This window comes from Cryptotermes secundus, unplaced genomic scaffold (assembly GCF_002891405.2).
Source record: "Cryptotermes secundus unplaced genomic scaffold, Csec_1.0 scaffold493, whole genome shotgun sequence".
In the NCBI taxonomy this organism is placed as follows: Eukaryota; Metazoa; Arthropoda; class Insecta; order Blattodea; family Kalotermitidae; genus Cryptotermes; species Cryptotermes secundus.
Window position 1 is genome coordinate 184565 of NW_019738879.1, and position 23336 is coordinate 207900.

A 23336-nucleotide genomic window follows, 5' to 3' on the forward strand; every position below is an offset into this window, starting at 1 on the left:
TGCCTTCTGCTCTGCAGGTTCTGCAGCTTCATCCGATTTAGTTTAACATTTCACCACTAGATCGCATGAAGTAGGTCGCTCCAAGACTCCAAGAATTTGTTAGAGTGAAGTGTTTCATTTTTAAATTTTTATGTATATTAAAGCGTCTCTATAGCTTAAACATGCAGTCTGTTCGACCGTTAGTCCAAAACAATGTTAGGCATTGGAGAGCTTTGTCCAGCTGGTGAGTGCTCTAATAATCCATCTTTATAATAATCATGCATTGTGAATGTAAGGTTATGTAATTGTATGTTTATGCCTAAAACGGTCACTGCTTTGGTATGGAAACAGAATTGAGCCCGCAGTGAATAAATAGGCCAAAGTACCAACTCCGTGCCGAACAGATGGTAGCACAGAATAGTTTATCTCAAGTTGCAGCGTTCCTGATATGTTTTATAGGTACATGACCTGAATGTCGGCCAGGAAATCTGATAGGATAATAAAGGCTTACAATTTTTGACGTACTTAATCCACGTGAATGTAAGCATAATATCTTGATACAGCAGAGATTGGTTCCAAACGTGCCCCCTTCTTTTTATCATAATCTTTGCAGTTGTTATACTTACTCACTCATGGAGCTGAGCCCTTCTGGAGGAGCCGCCAATTCTGCAGCTACTCAAGAATTTCCCAGCATTTTATGGAACCCCGAAGGTTCAATACCGTGTTCACAAGAGCCCTCCACTGGTCCCTATCCTGAACCAGATCTGTCCGATCCATACCATCCCATCCTATCTCTCTAAGATCCATTCTAATATTGTCCACCCACCTACGCCTTGATCTTCCCTGTGGTCTCTTTCCTTCTGGCTTTCCCACCAATATCCTATACACATTCCTCGTTTCCCCCATTCGTGCTACATGCCCTGCCCACCTCATCCTCCTTGACTTTATCATTCTAATTATACTAGGAGAAGAGTACAAGTTATGAAGCTCCTCATTATGCAGTTTTCTCCAACCTCCTATCACTTCATCTCTCTTTCGTCCAAATATTCTCCTCAACACCCTGTTCTCAAACGCCCTCAGTGTATGTTCCTCCCTTAATGTCAGAGACCAAGTTTCACACCCATACAGAACCACAGGCAAAATTATAGTTTTGTATATTCCAATTTTTATGTTTTTGGACAACAGATGAGAAGACAAAAGGTTCTGGACTGAATGATAGCAAGCATTACCCGAGTTCAGTCGCCTCTTAATTTCCTCCTGAATCAGGTTTTGATCTGTTATCATTGTTCCCAAATATCTGAACTGTGCCACATTTTTAAAACATCTGTTTCCTATCTTTATGTCATGATTTTGTCCTGCATTTTGGTGATGAGACAGTAACATATACTTAGTTTTCTCTGTGTTTACTTCTAGACCAACCTCTTTGCTTGCATCAATTAAAGTTTGTGTGTTTGTCTGTATGGTATCTACATTATCACCCAATAGATTCGCATCATCGGCGTAGACCAACAGCTGATGTGTCCCATTTAATTTCAGTCCCACCTGGTTTCCCTGGACCTTCCTAATTGCATATTCTAAGGAAAATTTGAAAAGGAGTGGCGATAAAGCATCTCCTTGTTTTAAACCATTCTGGATAGGAAATTTATCAGACAAATGTTTACCTACATGGACTTTACTATACGTTTTGTTTAAACACTTTTTAATCAACCTAACTAGTTTCATGGGTATCCAAAACTATACTAGAATATTGTAAAATACATAACATTTTTAAAAACTTAGAAACCAGTCACATTGCTGCCATCATGTCCATTAAAAATTCCCATGCCAAAAATATTTAAATATTTTAGCCCATTAGGAGAGGAGTAAGGTAATGCCTACTCAATCAAGTACAAGGTATGCAGAAGAAAAGAACTAACATAAATTGTATTAACACTCAGTGGAAGAAACTGAGATAATTGGTTCCAACATTTAGGGAGGACAAAAAATTTCTATATTCTAAGAATACTTTATGAGTATCAAGCTAAAGGAAAGGAGTGTGGAATGGCTGGGGATGCAGTGGAGAAATGAGTTGTACATGTTTATGTTTGGATCTTACAACTGTTAAACAGGTGGTAATGATAATGATGAAATGACAGTAAAGAAATGTGTCATGGAAATGGTGAAAATTGAAAATGTAACATAATCCTTATGACATGAACATTTACAGTGAAATGTAGGAAAAAAGAATCCTTTCGGTACTCCAGCTCAGGATGAGCGTTGGCCTCCTGAACGATCTGTCTCCATGCTTCTCTCCATCTGAGGCTGATTATCTGATTTCTGAACAATTTAGTTTTTATGATGTGAGGTTGTTAGACTCACGCCCAACCTCTAACCTGGAAGTCCAGGGTATTGCTCTTTGTCTGGCTCCTACCCTTTGACCTGTCCAGCATGGGTGACCCAACCAGTAGCTACGCCACTGCCACCATAGCTCTCAGGGTCTCAAGAGCACTCAAACCCCACCACCACGATAAGGTAGAGACACCATCAGTGGGGAGAAAAAATTACAAGTATGGAATTGTGACATGGATTGCGCAAGGGGAAGTAGGGGTCACGTGAACTCTGTGGTTTCGCGGGTGACGTCACATACCCCCACTCCTTCCACCAGTACGTAACGCTCGGTGGGCACCCCCATCCCCCGCGGTGACGTGGCAGAAGAGTGACTGTGTTGCTAGCAGCACCGGTAAACACAGTGTCAGGCAACAGCGGTACGTATCACGTAACTGTTTTCTGTTTTGTCCGTGCCGAGGCTAAATAAGGAGCAGCGAACACTGTTCAGTAATAGTGAGTGGTGAGGATTGAGCCAGTTACAAGTGAATAACATTGACTACAGTAGAAGTATTTGTGATACTGCCGATGGCAGTAGTTGTGAGATTGTAAATTGTGTGATTGTGAGAGCGAGTGTTCAATAAATTCGCTATATCAAATAAGGCGTGAAGTTACTTGTCGCGTGTTATACACCCAACACTGTGCGGGTTTTGGAATAATGTATATGTTTGTTTTGTATTGATCTTAGGTTATGGAGGAAACAGATAATTCAAGATTAATGAAATTTTATGAAGTTTTGACCCTTTTATGCCATTTTATTCTCTTTTTCAGCTGCACACTGAGACAGAGTTCTCAGACACAACCACAGACGCAGTCACAGAAGAATCAGAGTGCCGAGGTTTATGCACCCCTGACATCTGTCAAAGAAGCACCACTTCAGGTGCCTCAGCCAGAAGGGGAGGCAAAGATATTCTCTCCAAAAATTGAAAATTTGGTTAATGAGATCACAAAATTGAACCTAATTGAGGTTGGAGAGTTGAGTGATCTTCTCAAGAAGAGGCTGAATCTACCTGATGCACCGCTTATGCCAATGGGTGGTTTCTCAGCAGTGCCGGTAGCTGCAGCTGCAGAGGTGAGACAACATTTCCAACTTTAACCCTGTCCGTACTACAGACAGGTGCTTGTTTCAAAACTTTGGCCCTTCTAATCTGCATTTATTTGGTGTTTGACATCATCGCTGGACTTAACAGCTCTCATACGCTCGCTCGGCAGGACTGATGGTATGCACCATTTATCGGTAGGGTATAGAGACAGGTAGAATATCATAGAGGGAAGCACAATAGATCAAACTGGTCGCGGTGCATGGGGAAACCCACCCTCTCTAAATAACTAACTAACTAACAGCTCTCATATCCAAACAGTTAAAATATGTGGAATTTCAATGAAGAATTTATCTAGCATGAAAACGTAAAATTTTATATGTCCAGAAATCGTTAATCTGGTTGTTTCATATGAGATAGCCACCGCAATAAAAACCATGTTGCTTTTATATTTTGCGGTAGCGTAGTTGGTTAAAGCACTATGCTACAAGCCGGATGGTCGCAGGTTCAAATCCTGATGAGGTCATTGAATTTTTTACAATTGACCTAATCCTTCCAGTCGCACTATGGCCCTGGGGTCAACTCAGCATCTAACAGAAATGAGTACCAGGAATTAATTAACCGCGGCCGGTGCATAAGGCTGACAACCTCACAGCTACCTGTGAGCCTTTTGCCTAGATAATGTGGGAGCCTCGACATCTCACAACCCTATGGGCCTCCATGACCTGTTACAGGGACAGCTTTACCTTTGTGTGTAACATGTTAAGATTAGTTTAAAGCCATAGATGGAACATCTTGTACATCTAGAAAATAATTTACTTAAAGCACATAAAGATAGAATTGGTGCATAAGACATCTAATAAAAAACAACTGAAGAGTTGAAATATTGTGTTTTGGGATGTGAGGTTGTGTAGTGTGGTAGATGGGTACCAACATTTTGTAGGAGTATACCGTCTCCATCTTCAGGGTACAAGTGTAAACCAAACATGGATGATGATGGTTCACATGTAGGGAATTAAGGACTGTGGCTGTAAGCAAACATATAGGAAATGGTAAAAAGTAAAAGTAAAGGTATCCCTGCAACAGGCCGTGGAGGCCCGTAGGGTTGAGAGATGTTGAGGTTCCCACATTTTCCAGATAATCGGCTCATAGATGGCGGTAAGGTTGTCAGCCCTATGCGCCGGGCACCCTTTACCTCCAAGAATATTCCTGGTACTCGTTTCTATTAGAGGCTGAGTTGACCCCAGGGCCATAGTTCGGCTGGAAGGATTAGGTCAATTGAAAAAAATCCAGTGGCCTCATCGGGACTTGAACCCACGACCATCTGGCTTGTAGCATAGTGCCTCAACCAACTATGCTACTGCGTGCCCCATAGGAAATGGTAGCAATAAGTAAAAGTGATTGTTACATAGAGGGCAGATTTTGGGGGCTTTTTTCGGACTTTTTATGATACTTAATTCTGCTTTTATCAGCTGTGGACAAAAACATGCAATGAAATGATAGTTCTGTCAGTTTTCCCAATTGCAAATATAGTAATCAGAACAATAATGCATACAACATTTAAACTAATGAACTACTGTAAGTTTTATATTTTATGGTTTATGGGGGGATAATATTAAAACAGATCACAGAGGAATAAGGTAGTGTAGGACAGTGTAGATTGGATTTGTGTTTTTAAGAATGTGAACCAGTGGCAGGCCTTTGTGATCATAGTAATGAACTTTAGTGTTCCATAAAGTTAGAGCATTTTTTATTAACTGAGCGACTGTTAGTTTCTTAAGAAGGGCTCTACTGTGTGGAGATAGTATAGGGTGTATTAAAAACTCTCAAAATGGACTCTGAAATACAGAAATCCTTTGACTAATGAAATTTTGGACATATATTTTTTTCAGTAATATTTTCCATTTTAAAATCTGCAGAAAATTGACATTAGTGTTAATTCCCTTAGGAAGAGGAGGAGTTAGCCCCAAAGAAGGTGCAGACTAGCTTCACAGTGAAGTTGCTTAAATTTGATGAGAAACAGAAAATTGCTCTAATCAAAGAAGTGAAGAACTTGCTAGAGGGAATGAATCTCGTTCAGGTAAGTACTGTTTGAAGGTAGAACTGTCTGAAGTTCGGCATTTGGATAAGAGAAATAACAGTTTTAGTGACTGATACATAAATTGTGGAATTATTTTGCTTCATTTAAAATCTTATTTATATTAGTTTGGTTTTTAGTAAGATTTATTGGAATATGTTTATATTTTCAGCACCATGAATTACTGTTTTTTTACAAATTTGTATTTGAAATATGAATAATATAAGTAAATTTTCATGAATATGTTGATGTAAGGTCCAGTGTTACACGTGGGACATATAGTAGGACCTCTGTATAAGGAAGAAAACCCTAATTCTGGTAAGACTCAGTATATATGTATAGGATTTCCATATCTTCATAAGAAATGCTCTTCATTGACAAAAACTGAATTTTGTGCTCAGTTTAATGATCATAAATAAAATCTAAATCTTGAGACAGTTGGGGTTGGGAGTTAGGTAAGTTACAGGAATTTATGTTAGGTGTAATTATATCCCACTTTGGAGAGTATTGAAGATTGTGTCAAAGCAAGTCTTACTTGATCTATACCAACCTTTCCAGGATTTCATGCCATACATACAGACATATCCTTCTGACTGATGAATTAATCCTTTAGGAAAACAGAAAACAACATGGCAGTTGGATGAAATTTTAGGTCTGATAAATCACTGTAATTTGAGACAGGAAATTTGCTTTGTAACATACCGTATTTACACATGTATAGGCCGCAGCACAATTTTCAGACAGAAATTATAGAAAAAATAATTTTCTTGGAATATTATTTCAGGAGTAGAACACCCTGTATTACTAATTATGAATATAATTTTTTTTAAATGAAGTGTGATTTCGAATATAAGCCGCACCCCAGTTTTCCTCTTGAATTTTTGGCAAAAAATGTGCGGCCTATACATGCGTAAATACGGTATTAAAAAAATATATCCAAATTCAGTATGAAATATTTGCATATTAATCTGCCGTGCTGTAGCGTTCAAAGATTCTGAAAGATTACACACATTACAATTCTTACTCAGTTCCATGAACTTAACTTGAATGCTGTAATTTGAAATATGGTCTACCAGATTTCTTTATGACAGAATTCGTTTCTCAGGCAAAGAAGTTTGTGGAGAGTGTGCCAACAGTTGTAAAGGCAGATATGCCCAAAGATGAAGCTGAGAAGCTGAAGGAGGCACTCACCAAAGTAGGAGCTGAATGTACGATAGAGTAGTATGGTACCAGGTAAGCTCAAACTCAGTCTCAGTATTTTGATGTGTTTAATCCGACTCAATCCAATTATGGTGAAAACTTGCAACTATATAAAAATAAAATCTTAGGAAAATTGTTATCTTCATATATTTGTAATGTCTACACATCTGTTGTCTCTTATAGATACATGTGTTAATGACATCTGTGTTAGATGTATACAGAAAATATGATCAAATCACAGTGACCAATTAGAATGGTCAGTTCTCTTTAACTTTTTGGAACCTTTGTTAAGTGTAGCTTGTTGCAGTGGTAAAGTGCCACAGTATGCAGCATTGAGGCACACTCAGTTCTGATTTGAAATTAAAACTGAGACTGTAATTAAGTATATCATTCATTGATGGTGGCACTATCAGTGGGTGCTTTTACAAGATGAATGAGAAACATGTTAATGATAAAATAATGAAAATTGTAGTACCCATACACCAAACATTTAAAGGCTCTGAAAATCATGGCATCCATCTGAAATATTATACTGTGTTTAGTATAGAAGGCTTCATGAGATTAAAGGTCTAAATGAAGCCTAAGTATGCTTTACTTTTCATATATAAAACTTGAAAAAGTATTTATTGAAAAGTTGCGTTACTTACAGTGAGGGTCATTAACTGTTACAGCTGAAATTACAAGGATGTTGAAGTAAAATTGTACTTCATATATATTTATTGGATTCAGCCATGTACGTTGTTTATATGCGTAAAACTGTAGGATACATTATCATCATCATCATCATCAGTAATCTGTCAAGACGACAGGTCCACAGTCTCTTCCAAAACAATTCCTCCACTTAATGTGATCTAGAGCTTTCTCCTTCAAATGACAGTATCCTCTTCTGTCCCCAAGGTCATCCAGCATCTTCTTACGTCTTCTTCCTTGTCTTCTTGTCACTCCTATCCGCCCCTCTATCTTTCCTTCCTTCTTTTAGAAGGCAGTTTCTGCATATATATTAAATAATATAAATTACTTATCTTTTTATGCTTATTACGGTATGTGATTTTTAGGGTGCTCCAGTGCCAAGTGCGGAGTATTGTAACTGGAAAAGGAGTATCAGGGCAAGGCTTGCAAGGCTGTCATGTGACATATGTGTGAAATGGAGTGACATAGTGTAGTCAAGGCTGATGTTTGAAAGGTTCTCATTCCATGAGAATATTGTTGGTATGATATGAACTGTGCAATGAATCCCCTTGTTCTGTGAAATATATGTTCACAAATTTTGACCTGGTAAACATCCAGTGAGTATTTAATTTAAGCATTAGTTTTTATCTTTGAATTCTTTTTGTTTATACTTCCTTGCACCACACTCTGTGATCTTAAAAGTTACTGAAGGAAAGTGTATGTTTGGTGAATACATTAAATGTACTAAGAAAAGCATATCTCTCAACACAGTTAATTTTAATTTAAACTGTGTATGAATTTATATAATTTAACACTCTTACTTTGATGTTTCGGGCTAACTGACCATCATCAGGTGTATGAGATTTCCAGAAAGAAAATAAAACACACCAAAAAACTTAAGTATCTTTACAGTTACAGAAATAGAATAACAGTGTATAACATACCCATCTCTTAAATAAAACATTAATATAACCCATTACTACATATACACCAGACCTGCAAGATGTGCGCACAGCAAAAGTAACCATGGCATGATAACCTAAAAAATAACTTAAAATATTTTGTAAGCATTTTACATTACTCCTAAAATGCAAAATACAACAGCGTAACAATGGAGCAGTAGTTTTCATCTACAATCTTACACACCTGATGATGGCCCATTAGGCCAAAACATGTAGTGTTAAATAAATAAGAAGAAGACACAAGGAGCCTTTGTGTTGTGGATTTTAATGTATGGACGAAGTTGCACAGAAATGGTGAAGTGAGTGTGTTAGCACTGGAATACACAGCGAACTGGATGCTGTAATACAATAGCATGAATTTACATAAAACTGATTAAAATGTCTTTTTATTAATCCATAGTGATTATCTGAGGAGGAGGTGGAATAATAAACCAGCAAAGTAAAGCTATCCCTGTACCAGGCCATGAAGGCCCATAGGGTTGTGAGACGTTGAGGGTCCCACATTATCTAGACAATTGGCTCAAAGATGGCGGTAAGGTTGTCATCCTTACATGCCGGCCGTGCTTTACTCCCCAGGAAATTATTTAATTAATTCCTGGTACTCATTTCTGATAGAAGCTCAGTAAACCTAAGGGCCTAGTGCTGCTGGAAGGATTAGGTCAATTGAAAAAATCCAGTGACTTCATTGGTGGGACTTGAACCAGCGACCTAGTGAATATATAATTTAGATTTATGTAATCTGTCCATTATGCAGTGTGTGATCAAATTTTTATGTAGCGTTTGTGACATCAGGACTTCAGAAATCCGTTCACCCCAGTCCATCAGTCAGTTGTCAGCTTCTGTCTACAGCATCCTGGGCTCAGTCCAAGGTCATAGCATATATTTATGGTGGATATAGTAGCACTGGGCCAGGTTTACTCACAGTACTTCAGTTTCCCTGCCAATTGTCATTCCACCAAATGCTCCAGTTCTTCATCTGTCATCTGGCTGGTGCAATGTGCCATTTATGGTCTAAGTAACAAGGGACCCAGTCTTATCTCACCCCAAGGATTAAAAAAAGAAAGTTTACTTAGTATTTTTGAAGACCTTTATGATATAAATTTTTTGCTGCTGCTCATGGAAGCCTACCAGCAAGGAAACTAATCTGTGATCCCATGGTTGGCCTGAGGCCAGTCTACTAAGGGGATGTGATTCTCCCCCCCCCCTTGGCATTACAGCCCCAGTGGGCCTAGGCCTACCTCCATGAACTTCTCCGTTCACTTTGGTTTTTCTAGATCTTACATACACATTCGGTAGGACTCCTTGGGCAGGTGATCAGCTCGTCGCAAGGCCTCTACCTGTATACAAACACAGAAAAACGCAGACACACAAACTAAACATCCATGCCCTGAGTGGAATTTGAACCCACGATCCCAGTTTCCAAGCGAGCGAAGACAGTACATGCCTTAGACCACTCGGCTACTGTGACCGGCCATGTGATTCTTTACCACTCCATTTTTGTTTCATCATGCTTTGTGACGCAGACAATATAACTTTTCATTAGTACACAGGGATACAGAAAGTCCATGACAGTCACTACTCACAGTGGCTCTTATCAATTATGCTACTAGTATCCCTTCCTGGGAAAAGGCGACCTGTCATTGAAGTTAGGTTAGGTCACTTACATTTAGGTGAGTGTTTTAGAGGAATTTCTAAATTGCCTAACAATATATTTGTATATTTCTTATTGATTCAGTTTGCATATTTCAAACTGTATCTTCGATCTGTACTGTGCTGTGTTCTGGTGATAGGTCAAATATATACTAATATTATAGTATAAACCGTATTTATTATTAAAAAATAGTTACAACATCAAAAATGTTTATGCAATTGAAAATAGACAATGTATCATTAATACTGAACAAATTGTGCTTACTCACTCTCATCTGTAAAACTTTCTCAATTCAAATATCAATTTCTTACTTGGAAGCATAGCACAACCAACTTTCACAACATACACAACATCCCTATTACTGTACTGTGTGTTTACTAATGAACAGATGAATGGCAGTATGCAAGATAATTTGCTCTTTCTCTGCCACAAAAAAAACTCCATGGCTTTAGTCCGCAAGTGAATTATACTGACTGAGTGACCGCCGCTTGTCGGCGAAGTTAGTGCCAACTTTAGTGGATAGAGGGTGTCGCGTGGTCAGCACAACAAATCCCCACAGCCGTTAATTTGGTTTTCCAGACCGGAGCCACTATTTCCTTGAAATAGCTCCTGAATTATCCTCATGAGGCTGAGTGGACCTTATTCCAGACCCACTACTTCTCAGAAAATCTGATAGTGCCAGGTATCAAACCCAGACCTCTGGATCTGTAGCCAGGAACTCTGACCACTAGACCATTACTGGAACTTAATCTAGAAGCTGTCTCAGGATGGTACAGAACAGTTTTTCTCATGGCATGCCACAGTTCAAATCACAATCTATATAAACTCTTAATACTGACATATTCCACCACATGAAATCCAGTTTTTCATATATGGTCTGCCCGTATTTTTCAGATCTTAAGGCTCAAATGGAAGTTTAAGGAGCATTCTGCAAGGGAATTTTCTTGTGGTGAAGAAAATACAGTAAAACAGCTATGTTGTTGATTAAAGTAAGGCTACTTCTGTTGTTCTTGCAGCTGCATGTCTGATGTGCTTATTACCACTTCCTCTGCAATCACATCCACTACTATATTCTCTTGCCTTATTTGCGATACTGAGAGTTCCGGCTCAGTTTCAAGAGCATGGCTTCCCTCATGAGCTCGTAGCTTGGCTCGAATACGGAATGATTTGGGACAGAAGCGACACTTAAAAGGCTTTTCTCCTGTATGTACACGCATGTGATACTTAAGCTGAGAATTCTGATAGAATGACAGTGGACACTGTGAACAAGGAAAAGGGCGTGGCCCAGTGATGTGCAGTTTCTGATGTGATCGGAAGTTGGATGAATCGCTAAATGACTTCTGGCATATCTGCAATAATAAAAAAAAGAATCATGTAATTAGTCCAAGCAGGGTGTGTTTGCTGGCTTGTTCTCATGCTATTTCCATGGAGATGAAATGCAGAAGTAGTCTAGCTAACACAACGTTTACAACAATGAGGACCTGTCTTTCAGAATCTGTTGCTTTATTATGTTGCTACACCGAGCATCAGGTTACCAACTGACCAACAAACCAAACAAACTCTAGATCTAAGCTGCAGTATATTTCTTGAAAGCTGGTAGCTGCTCAACTAGTCAAGAAATTTCCAGCTGTTATGTATAAAACCTGGAGGCCCTGGTCACAAAAAGCTTTTATCAGATTCTGTACTGAACCATCTGAATCCAGTTCATACTGATACAAAATTATGATATTTTTTTGTCTACCTATACCCTGGTTTTCCAAATGGTCTTTTCTGACATTTTTTAAATTAATTCTATATCATCCCCATATGTGGTACATACCCCAACAATCTCATCCATCACCTTTGATAATGTTAGGTCACAAATATAAATAATTAAGTTATATAACTATAAGGCTGGGGCCACACAAGCGCATAAAATGTGTCCGTTGTAACGATCATGACATCCGTTGTAGAAATAGACGAGACGAATGCTACGCTTTCTTCTGGCTCCATTGCAGACAAAAAACTATGCACCACATTCTGCAACTGTGTGGTGTCCTCAGCAATGTCAGTCATAAAGTACGTTCGTTACAACGGATGCATTTTGTGCACTCGTATGGCCCCAGCCTAAATTGTAATATATTTGTTCCCTTTATGTACAGCATTGTGAAGTGACTGGGAAAACACAGAGAAAGGGCACAATGCCAAGTAAACATCATGCTTTCTTCACTGTTCTTATATATGAAAATTGGTAATATGAGGTTTTTAGGTGTATGAGGTCATAAAAGAAATTATTCTTGTCTCACTGCCTACTTTCTCCTTCTGGTACTCCTGAGGTAACGGAATAGCCGAGGTGGGTATGTGTCAAACCATCTGTTCAGACAAGTTCACCAATATCTAATAATCTACCATCGAAGATTTATAAATACAGCAGTGTCTGCTTATTTCATCTGACATTTTTGTGAGGTAAAATGTGACGTGAACGCTAAGCTTAGGTTTACACATTTTATAACAATTCAAGAATGTCTTGTCATGATGGATTATAAGCCATCATATGAAATCGAATTATGCCAGTACAACAGAGACGAACATTCTGAAGGACTCTGTTCCCTCCGTCTTCATGGTGAAAGACAGAGGCAGCATCACACATTAGAAGACTTGAGAATCTTCAAATTCTCTGCCATGAGAACTTAAAATTGCACATAATAACCAAAATGTTGCTATTTCAGGATATATTTTATTAGAAGAGCAACAGGCTTTCAAAAGCCATTCAGCAATGGTTGATATTTCCTCATTGAAATGAACTGTTGAAAGGAGAATAGAACATAACCAAGAAACATACACACAGTCTAAATTTTACAGATACAGAAAGGCTTTTGAAAGTGTATGCAGACAAAAGGTATGACAAATAATGGTGAAGAGATACCCAGAGCACCTAGTTTATAGCACTGGACGTCTATATAACAAGCCAAAGATCTCTACAAAAGATGTTGGAAAAGTAACGAGAAAGAAATGATAAACCAAGAAGTCAGACAAAGTTGTAGTTTGTCTCGTACTCCTTTTAACAGAGACAGATATGAACTTAGAACATACTTAGGATAAGGGTAGCGGCCTCCGTAGTCTAGGGGTAACGTTCCCACCTCATGACTCAAGGTAGGTGGGATCAAACCTGGCAGAGGTTGTGGAATTTTTAAGGGCGGAAAAATTTAGGGAACAAGTCCTCTGGGAGGGACTTTAAGCCATGTGTCCCGTGTCGTAGATTTACGGCATATAAAAGATCCTCATGTTTCTAGGAGACCTCTGAGCAAAATTAACGGACGTTTCCCGCCCAAGTAGTTTCCAATTCCTCTGGTAGATGGGGAAGTATCGGGGACCACTGCCAGAGAGCACCGACCTCGCTGGCTGAATGGGGCTGATAGCGAGCACCAGTACTGGAAGGGCATGGCGACTGGTAGAATATTAAAGGGGAATGCACAATAGATTAACAACTAGTCGCAGTGCATGGGGAAACCCACCCCATCCAAAATAATAATAATAGGATAAGGGTCCTATTGAAATATCTTACTCTACTGCAGGTGACCAAATAATCATAAAATAAAACGAGGGCTTCAGACAGTTTTTAAGACTACAAGAAATACACAATGAATACAATTTTTAGACTTTGGCATAAGAAACTTAAAAGTGTCAGTTGCAGTGGCCACATGGTTTGAGGCATGAACTGTCTTCACTCACTCATACACTGGGATCATGGGTTCAAAAATCCCACTGGATGTCTGTATTTCTGTGTTTGTGTTGTTTTGTGTGTAGGTAACGACCCTGCGATGGGCTGATCCTCAATCCAAGGAGTCCTACCAACTGTATAGGATCAAGACACTGAAAAAGCAGCGATGGCCCAACAAAGGGCTGTAGAGTCATACTCATAATAAGAAACTATGTGATGGCTGTAAGAGGAAAGGACCCATTACAAACAAAAATTGTGATATGCACATTGTTAAATGTCTTAGCTGTGATATTATTTAACAAGATAGAAAAGTTTCCAGTTTCACCAGTACAACATTGAAAAAGAGGACACAAAATGTAGGTTTTATAGTTATGGCCGTACCACCATCATTGCATGGAAATTAAACATGGGTCAACAGAAAGAGGGATATGAGCGGGCACGCACGCCTCTTAGTGTGTGTTGTCTGTAGTATCTGTAAGTTGTAAACCTTTAATGGAGACAAAACTGAAGCGAAACTTTTGAATATTGTAGTGTTGTAATAGCAGACGTTTGTGTATACAGTATCTGAAGGGGCAACACTGGCTATGGTCACAAGGAAAGTAAGAACTGTCAGTATAATGGGGGGGGGAAACCTGATGATGGGACTTTAGTTTATTTAAAATTTTGTATGGATTATCCGAGTATAATACGCCACAAGGCGTATGAATACTATACCTGGCATGTATAGGGTCTCAGTCCTGCATGGATGTTTGCGTGAGACTTAAGCTGCCAGCTCTGTGTGAAAGCCTTGCCGCATTCAGAACAAAGGTATGGACGAGTCTCATTATGGCACTTTACATGTTTCTTGAGATCAAATTCATCAACAAATGTTTTTTTACAGATCTCACAGCTGTGCGGTCGTAAGCCTGCGTGAACAAGTTCATGCTTCAGCAACAAAGCTTTGTTGCAGTATGATTTACCACACAGGGAACACAGAAAAGATTTATGTCTGTCATGGATCTTCTCATGATTTCGCAAGTTTGACGCATCAGAGAATGCCTTCCCACATACTCCACAACAGAAAGGTTTTATCCCAAGGTGAACACGTTCGTGCCTCAGGAGATGAGGCTTTTCACCAAATGCTTTGGGACAGTATTTGCAAGTAAATGGTTTAGCTCCAGAGTGAGTTTTCTCATGACGCCACCAGCTACCTCGATGAATGAAGCTCTTTGAACAGTAATGACATGTATAAAGATCTGTTCCTCCCTGTTTTGTTTTTCCTGTGTCTGTACTCACTCTCTTTTCACTGCATGATGGGTTCATGTTACAAGAATACTTCTCATGACGCCACCAGCTACCACGATGGATGAATGATTTAGAACAATACCTACAGACGTACATTCTTTCTGTAAGTGCACTCGACTTGGTTCTATCTGTAAGTCTGACAGGATTTGCATCGCAATACATTCTTTCATGACACCACCAGTGGCCTCGAATTTTGAACTGTCTAGAGCAGAACTTGCAAGAGAAGACCTCTGTCCCATTTGCCATATTAGACTGATTTCCATTTCTTGTCTTCTCACTTCTAGTTATGTGGCTTTCCATTCCACAGTGAATTTTCTCATGCTTTGTCAGTTTTGCTAGATCTGTAAATGGTTTCAAACAAAACTTACAGTTTCTTCCACTATGAGGTGCAGCTTCATGCTTCTGTAAACTTGTGCGATATACAAAGGGTTTAGAACAAAAGCGACATGAATATCTAGCTTGTTTTGTTTCTACGTTTTTGTGTTTGGAACTGATATGTTCCGCAAGGTCGGCATAGTCTGTACTGGTTGTGTCTTTATTTTCTTCACCAGGAATTTCATCTGTTGGCATGTCGGTTGCTGAAGATGAATGCTCAACAATCACGTCTCCATCTGAATCACGACAACTGTTCTCCTCCTCAGGCAACTGATCCTTAACTTCGGCTGCAACACCATCATAACAGTCCCTGTAAAAAGATACACAAGTATATGAAATAACTTGCTAGTTAATATATATATATAAATGCAACAATTGTCACTTTTGGTATCTAGACGTGAACTATATAACAGATGGTAAGATAAAACGTTCCGAACCTAACGGCAGCAAGCATTTCCCAAATTTAATCAGCTCTTGATCTATCTGTAAATGTAATTTTGATTCGTTCCTGTCACCAGATTTTTTTTAACTTTCCTTATGTTATGATTTTGCCTGTATTTTAGTGATAAGAAATAAACATATGAACATAATTATCTCTGTGTCCACTTCTAACTCAGCATTCACATTAGTGTCTAACAAGACTTTCAATTTTTGGATCTGAAAAAGTAATTTTTTACCTCCTGCTTGGATCAGCTGTGCAGATTTTATCAGTTACTGATGATTTATAGTTTTTAAACTTTTCAACAGTCTTATAAATCTAAACAAACCTTCATCAAGGCCATAGAAAAAGTAAGATAAAAATGTAAAGTCATCCCTGTGCGCATGAAAAAATGGGGGAATGGAGGTATAGCTCCATCTTGATTGCCCTTGGCATTAGATAGAGGTGAGCGATGGACTTCATGCCCCTGCTGCTTTACCTCCAGAGAAAGAGCCCTCGGCACCCAACGGATAGGAGGATGGGTGGGCCCCAGAGTCGGTGTGGATGCTGTAGAGAAGAGAAAAATCTTGTGCTACCAAGAATCGAACCTGGGCCATCCAGCCTGCAGCCCGTCGCTCTACTGACTGAACTATTGTGGCTCCCCATAGAAAGAAATGTGACGGATGAACATTTCCCTTGAGTTCTTACACTTCATCCTCTATGTACTTCCTCATATTTCCCTCTATTTGTCTAGTCATTCTATTCACATGAATGTTGGTGGTCATAACCTTCTAGAAGCAAGCCCTGTGGGCTGATTGACATAAACGAGAGAGAGCTGGAGGGAAATAAAGTGGTACGCAAAAAAGGGAAGGTTATAGTGTCCCATCCCCACAATTCATGGAACCTATTTCCATGGCCTAAGTATAGGCTCACACGCTAATTGCTTAACTGCATTTCTGTCCATTTACCATAAGAAACCCCATGTACACTGATTTGTTGTCTCAAGTAATTGTTCTACCTATTCAGAATATTCTAGGAATTTGCAAGCAGATCACCATTCTCATTCTTTTCTCAATTACTTCTAGCTTTGTATCTCTTCTTAAGTACATTTATAACCCTATAAACAGTACCGTTGTTCCCATGCATAACTAATTAGGCACTACACCATGAAGACGTATGGGGTGTTGATGTACAGATCCACATTTTCTTGACCTTATCACTACTTGGAGATGAGTGGTCAGCTTCATGCCCCAACTGCTTAACCACGAGGAAAGAGCCCCCGGTACGCAATAAGGCTGGCTATATAAGTCTCTAATTTTGTTGTTGTTACTATTTGTTTCAAGCTCATTAATTTTGTCTAAATACTTCTGTTCCTGAAAGCTGAACCAATTTTGAACATTACATTGTTCTCGTTACCTCATCTATTTACCTGATTTCACAATCACCACAATTCAGTCTGCCTCCATAGGGCTAATACTATCTTTCACTCTTTGTAAAACCATGGTTTATTGTTTTAATTCACAGTAATTCAGATTATTTAGCTGATGTTCTGGTCAGCTATAATATTTTCACATGCTCCACATTATCACCCAAGTGTTCCTAACCTGCTGTCATTACAAGCTTCAGATCCTTGATCACCGTCATTATCTTTTTCTTCACTTTCACCTTCTTCATCATGATTGTCATCACCAACTTCATCTTCCTCATCTAAGGGGTTGTCAACGGCATCATGGTATACTGTTTCATCACATACTTCTTGCTTGATTTCCATCAACTGAAACACAAAAGCTGAAGTTACAGGATCCTGAAGTATAATATTTTTTTTTATTGCTAGTGGGGTGGGACTAAGTCCCTTGTACTGCGGCCACTTCTGGCCTATTGTACCAGCCCCAGATGATAGGTGAGAGTGATTGTGGAGCAATTGGTGTAATGAAGATTGGCAGAGGAAACCACAAATCCCACTTGACCAGACCCGGGATCGAACCCGGGCCACCGTGGTGGGAAGCCAGTGACTAACCGCTTGAGCTATGGTGTGGCCCAGAATGTAATATAAGTGAAAGAATCCTATCAACATGTAGGAGTCTTATTTTAAATTGTAAAGTATTATATCTGGAATGCAACAGGATGCAGAAATATAACATGTAAGAGTCGTATCTATACTTATACAAGAATACAAATAATAAAGCAGGCTGAAACTCTTGAGAATTAACTTTCAATCCTCTAATTGAACCGGACTGGAATCCATCAGTGACAACGGAATGGTTATCACATATTCAGTGAGTAAAAGATTAATTTTTTAATTTATATGCCACATGTTTATATAGTGAACAGGAAAGAGACAAAAATATGGTTTTAAATGTTTATAAACTGATACTGTGTGCGCCTCATTAATCATCACAGAACTGAAGTCAAGTATACTTTATAACAGCCGTGCCATAGCTCAAGCAGTTAGTCACTGGCTTCCCACCGTGGCGGCCCTGGTTCAATCCTGGGTCTGGTGAAGTGGGATTTGTGGTGGGCAAAGTGATGCTGGGGCAGCTTTTCTCTGAGTACTTCGGTTTCCCCTGCCAATCTTCATTCCACCAATTGCTCCACAATCACCCTCACCTATCATCTGGGGCTGGTACAATAGGCCAGAAGTGGCCGCAGTACAAGGGACTTAGACCAACCCCACTAGCAATAAAAAGAAAATAAAAATATTTTATAATAAAATATTCTGTTACCTTTGTGAGATCCATGATATTACTTCGTTTGTTAAAGCATTGTTGTAAGGTGGTATTGGCCTTCTCACAGGTCTCCTTGAATTCATGAAAGCGATCCACTTCATACAAACAACGGTGGCAAATTAAACTTGGGAGAGGATCGCTTGCAGACACCTATAATACACATTGTGGATGAAAACTGTGTCAGATCATGCTTGACTGATTCTTAGGCTATTTATCAATGCATCCAACTGGTTGAATTACATAGTGTTCAATGAGTGGGAAACGTGAAAACAAGTGGAAAGGACATAAGGTTTCGAAGGAATCGTTATGGCCTATTTGAAAGTACTAAGTCAGAATGTGCCTGGATGAACAAAAGAAAATCATAAAGCACACAGTTGTCATACCTGTCATTTTTTCTGTACCTCAGACTGTATAGCATCAAATAACACGATGATTGGTGAACTAGGAAGGATTTGGAAGGAAGTGCTCATGGCATAATCAATCTACAATCCTGAAATTTATGTAGAGGGACTGAAGAAAACCATAATTCATAATTTATTTACATCCATAAACTGTTACACAAGTACAATTGGACAAGTCAGTCCTCGGTCAGGGTACCCCGTGTTCCAGACTACATTTGAAGTGAGCACCTTCCAAAAGGAAGTCCAGAATGTTACCACTACTGCCAACCTACTTGACAGCATGCCTAGTAGCCCAGCTTAAATTCAAACCATGTACCTCCCAAATATAAGTCTGACGCATTACTGTTACACCAGCCTTCTTCAGATGATGCAATGGAATATGAATGCCAGCTGAAAAGCATTGCATTTGGCATTTTTTTTTTTTTGTTTGGAAATTCTAGTACTTTTTAAACTGTACAAGTTTCAGTTGCTTCAAACATATGTAATAGGGATTTGACAATAACGGTAAGTGGCACACTCATCACACACAATTTGAGGGCGGGGCCATTAGGAATGATAAAAACAAAACAAACTATACCAGTAAAAAAGTAAAGGTATCCCTGTAACAGGCTGTGGAGACCCACAGGGTTGAGAGATGTTGAGGTTCCCACATTTTCTAGACAATCACCTCATAGATGGTGGTAATGTTGTCAGCCCTACGTACCAGCCACTCTTTACCCCCAAGAATATTCCTGGTACTCATTTCTGTTAGAGGCTGAGTCGACTCCAGGGCCATAGTGCAGCTGGAAGGATTAGGTAAATTGAAAAAAAACTCCAATGACCTCATCGGGACTTGAACCCATGACCTTTAGGCTTGTAGCATAGTGCCTTAACCAACTACCCTACTACCACGTGCCCCCCAAATGATACCAGTAATTTTGTAAAAGTCAACACTGAGGCAAAGTACCATAACATTAAAACATGAAGAGGATGTGAAAGAAAGCTCCTTCTATGATGTCTAGGTATTTAAAAAGGCTATGTTTATGTACAGAATGCACATCTCTACCACACTCTTTGTGACAACAGGTCCTGCAGAGCTGTGTATTAACCGAATATTACATGCTGTTCTTATAAAAGGAAAGGAAGAAAAAGATGAGGCTTATTCTTATTTCTTAGTCTCCAATATGGTGGAAATAATTAAGGCAACTTTTATAGCAAAGATATGCTGCCATTTAAACAGTGGTCATACATATTTATGAGTGACTAAACTATATCTTTTTAAGATATTAACTCACAACCTAACCTAACATTAGAGTAGTGGCCACTTCTGAGCAGATGGGACAGACTATGTGTTCTCTCATTACATGAATCCAAAACCTTGCCCTACTTTTGGTATAGAATCCTAAATTAAAATAAAATACTGACACAAGGACTTTGACTGAATAAACCCTTTAATTTTACTATAAGTACACTTACTCTAAACTCACTGTAACATGAATGCAGAAAGCTAAATATTCATGTCGTGGCATTTTGTAAGTGAATGAAAACTGTAACTCAGGTATTATTAGTGAACACAAGGCACATCATTATTATGTGCTTCTGTACACTGTCTCACATACTCGTACTTTTGCAAACTACTACAAGGTTCTATCATTAAACATAATCAAACCCCTCCTCACATGTTCTATACCACATTAGGGGTTAGTTCTCTGATGTTCGTAAACAGACTTTCACGACTTATGCCAGAATTGTAAAACTGAGAAAAGAAAACAGTCAGTCGGTTAATGGTGACAGAAAATGTTCTAAACACAACTTCGTTCATTCAGATGACAACGTGACTATCATTCGCGGCTTCCAACATTTTTAATTCAATGCTCAGTGTTAATTATATGACAGCTCTAATCAATGATACTACATATATTCATTCAATACATGTCATACAAACGCGAATAATTCGCGTTTATTACAACACAAGTACAGTCTTCTTTCCACAACGGGTAAAATTACTTACTTCAATTGAAACACAAGCCAGAATTTTCATCGGCAAGGGTACTGAAAATCTTTCGGCTATTTCTCCTTCGAAAATTGGCAATATAACCCCAGTGTCAGATAAGCACAAACGACATATCTTCTCTCGTTCTGGTGCATTCATCTTCAATTAGTTTCCATACATAGCGCCCAATATATCGCTCCAGATGAGTATTCCTGTCTTTGAAATCTTTAGTTGTACAACTAAACGCTAGTGGCGCAAAAGGTCTATTTTCTCTTTTACGTCAAAGGTGTGGATGCGCCATATTTGAATTTAATTAATGGAGATTCCTTAGGTCAGATGGTAGTGGGCCCAATGTGGCGGGAATACGATTTTTGTCAACAGATCAACTGGGATGTGACGAAATTGAGTCAGGTAGAAGTTCACCTACGTTTCCTACCTTCACTACAAGAGTAATCAACTTATTAAGTGATATTGAAGGGAGATCACTTTTAAGAGTTGGGGAAGTAGTATTAACCATCTGGTGCAGATGCTACTACTATTATTGCAATCGTTTCTCTGCACTGTCAGACTCCCTAGTCTCATGAAAAGGCAACTCAGTCAAAAGGCAAGCTGGAGAAGTTAACCACAGCAACACAAAGAAATTTTGGGCATACCACTGACCTCATGTAAAGTACTCTCCATGTTATTATGCCTGACTGTGCTCTACATAATGTGCAGGGTGTGTGTGTGTGTGTGGGGGGGGGGGAATAACAGGCCTTAGTTACAGTGCATCACCTTCCCTCTGACAGTGCAGCTGCAGTAACTGCCCCACACTGCCACACTTCTCACCTGCAACCTAGATGTCTGGTCTAAAAACCCTTCCTGATTGTAGCTTCAAATGTGGTGAAACCATATATTACTTGCTCCTGGGGTAGTCTGTCTTCATAAAAATATTGTTTGCCCTTGCAATTTTGTTAGTTAAGCAATGAAACGAACATTTATCATAAATTCACTGCAATGATGAGTGCTTCCATTTGCAGGCTAGAGTGTTTTCTGAAACAGGAGTGCACAGCGCAGATAATGTTGAAGTGAAATCTTAAAAGCTGCAAGGAGCTGGTTCTGTAAGTGACATTATAACTTAATAGTATGCTATTTACACTGAGGAAAATTTCATTTGTGAGATCCTTTGTGTTCAACTTGTAATTTTCTTCAGATGTATCCTTGCATCTCTTATTTACAGCATATGTGAATGACTTAAATTCCATAATTTTATTTGATTCTCATATTCATTACACATCTCTTGAGGGCATTTGTTCTACAAAAATGAACATGGAGGTTCAACTTTTGGCACGTGTTATGATTATGAATTGCAGAATTGTTAATGAATTTTTATGCATACAATAAGAACTGGATTCAGCTGAACTATGGGTTGCACTTAACTAGGCCAATTAAAAGAACCCGAGTGCTGTGAAAATATATAACTTCATTATATCAATGAAGTGGACATTTTTCTTTAGTAATATGAATATTTTAACGATGTTAATATACTCAACATTTCTTACAATGCCAAAAATTATTTTTAAAAATGCTTTTTGAAGGGATCTACACTGAAATTAATTACAGTTGTTAATTTTAAACATGTAAGCTATAATATAAAATTTTTTCCATGTCAAATTCTGTCCCAAGTCAACATAACATGTTTGCTGAACTTTGCCATTTACCCATAATCAGCCTTAGAAGACTTCTGTCTTCCATTTTCCCTAATTGATGGCAGCACCTTACTCAGCAGGTTGTTATCTTGTTAACACCGTTTCTTGTGGGTTTTCTTCACTATCCACTGTGATCTTCTCATGTAATTCAATGCTATATAGACTTAATCTCACCAGTTGAAAGACATCATTAAATAATTGTAGAATGAAATCAATCATAGCATCGTAAGTGGTCCACAATTGCCTTATACTTAGCTGAATATTTAAACTCAATGATACACTGTCTGCTTTAAGCTGATGATAGTTATTCGACAGGCTAAGAAATTCTCTGCTTTACGGCATCATGATGTTCACAAAAACTCACAACTGGGTCGTATTTCAAGTTACTGAAATCCAGCTGTTTTTCATAACGCTAATTTTAATATTATCTTCCCATCTGTGCACAGGTCTTGTAAATAGTCTAATCCAGAGGTTTTCCAGTCATACTTTCTGTTTGCATGTTTCCTCAACGGTTGTATACAACACCTCACATTTTGTCTAACTCTTAATGAACAGTTCATAATACATACTTTAATATTTATTCCAAACAGCTTATGACACATACTAGATGGGCCAACAATCACTTCCAACTTCATGAAATAGAGTCTTACAGAAATTTCATAACATAACAGTCATTTAGCAAGCCACAATTCTCCGCTTTTTATGGAACCCAAAGATTTATTAGCATGTTCACAAGAGTTTGCTATTCTATCCAATCCTGAGCCAGTTGAATTCATTAAATGTCTATGTATCCAGAGTCTGTCAATAATGCAATGATTATTTATTCACCA

General features: G+C 38.7%; 2 protein-coding genes across 2 annotated transcripts; one reads left to right on the plus strand and one right to left on the minus strand.

Annotated features, from left to right (window-relative positions):
• The first annotated feature begins 46 nt into the window (after positions 1-46).
• Positions 47-8095, plus strand: LOC111871185 (39S ribosomal protein L12, mitochondrial). The gene is made up of 5 exons (XM_023864088.2): positions 47-223; positions 3115-3415; positions 5332-5463; positions 6566-6693; positions 7716-8095. Exons 1-4 carry the CDS (start codon positions 162-164, stop codon positions 6680-6682), a joined length of 612 nt encoding a protein of 203 aa, XP_023719856.1. The 5' UTR covers positions 47-161; the 3' UTR covers positions 6683-6693; positions 7716-8095.
• Positions 8096-10603: 2508 nt separating this feature from the next.
• On the minus strand, positions 10604-21058 carry LOC111871178 (zinc finger protein 260). Its single transcript, XM_023864079.2, has 5 exons — positions 20837-21058; positions 18443-18595; positions 17324-17493; positions 14357-15611; positions 10604-11291 (listed from the first exon to the last, which is right to left on the minus strand). Exons 1-5 carry the CDS (start codon positions 20975-20977, stop codon positions 10938-10940), a joined length of 2073 nt encoding a protein of 690 aa, XP_023719847.1. The 5' UTR covers positions 20978-21058; the 3' UTR covers positions 10604-10937.
• Between the last annotated feature and the right edge of the window lie 2278 nt (positions 21059-23336).

Coding starts and splice junctions, on each gene's coding strand:
- LOC111871185 (XM_023864088.2), top strand. CDS start 162: ATGCAGTCTGTTCGACCGTTAGTCCAAAACAATGTTAGGCATTGGAGA. Junction 224..3,114: donor TGGAGAGCTTTGTCCAGCTG/GTGAGTGCTCTA, acceptor TCTCTTTTTCAG/CTGCACACTGAGACAGAGTT. Junction 3,416..5,331: donor CGGTAGCTGCAGCTGCAGAG/GTGAGACAACAT, acceptor TAATTCCCTTAG/GAAGAGGAGGAGTTAGCCCC.
- LOC111871178 (XM_023864079.2), bottom strand. CDS start 20,977: ATGAATGCACCAGAACGAGAGAAGATATGTCGTTTGTGCTTATCTGAC. Junction 15,612..17,323: donor GAAGCTTGTAATGACAGCAG/GTTAGGAACACT, acceptor ATCTTTTTACAG/GGACTGTTATGATGGTGTTG. Junction 11,292..14,356: donor TGAGACCCTATACATGCCAG/GTATAGTATTCA, acceptor TTATTATTGCAG/ATATGCCAGAAGTCATTTAG.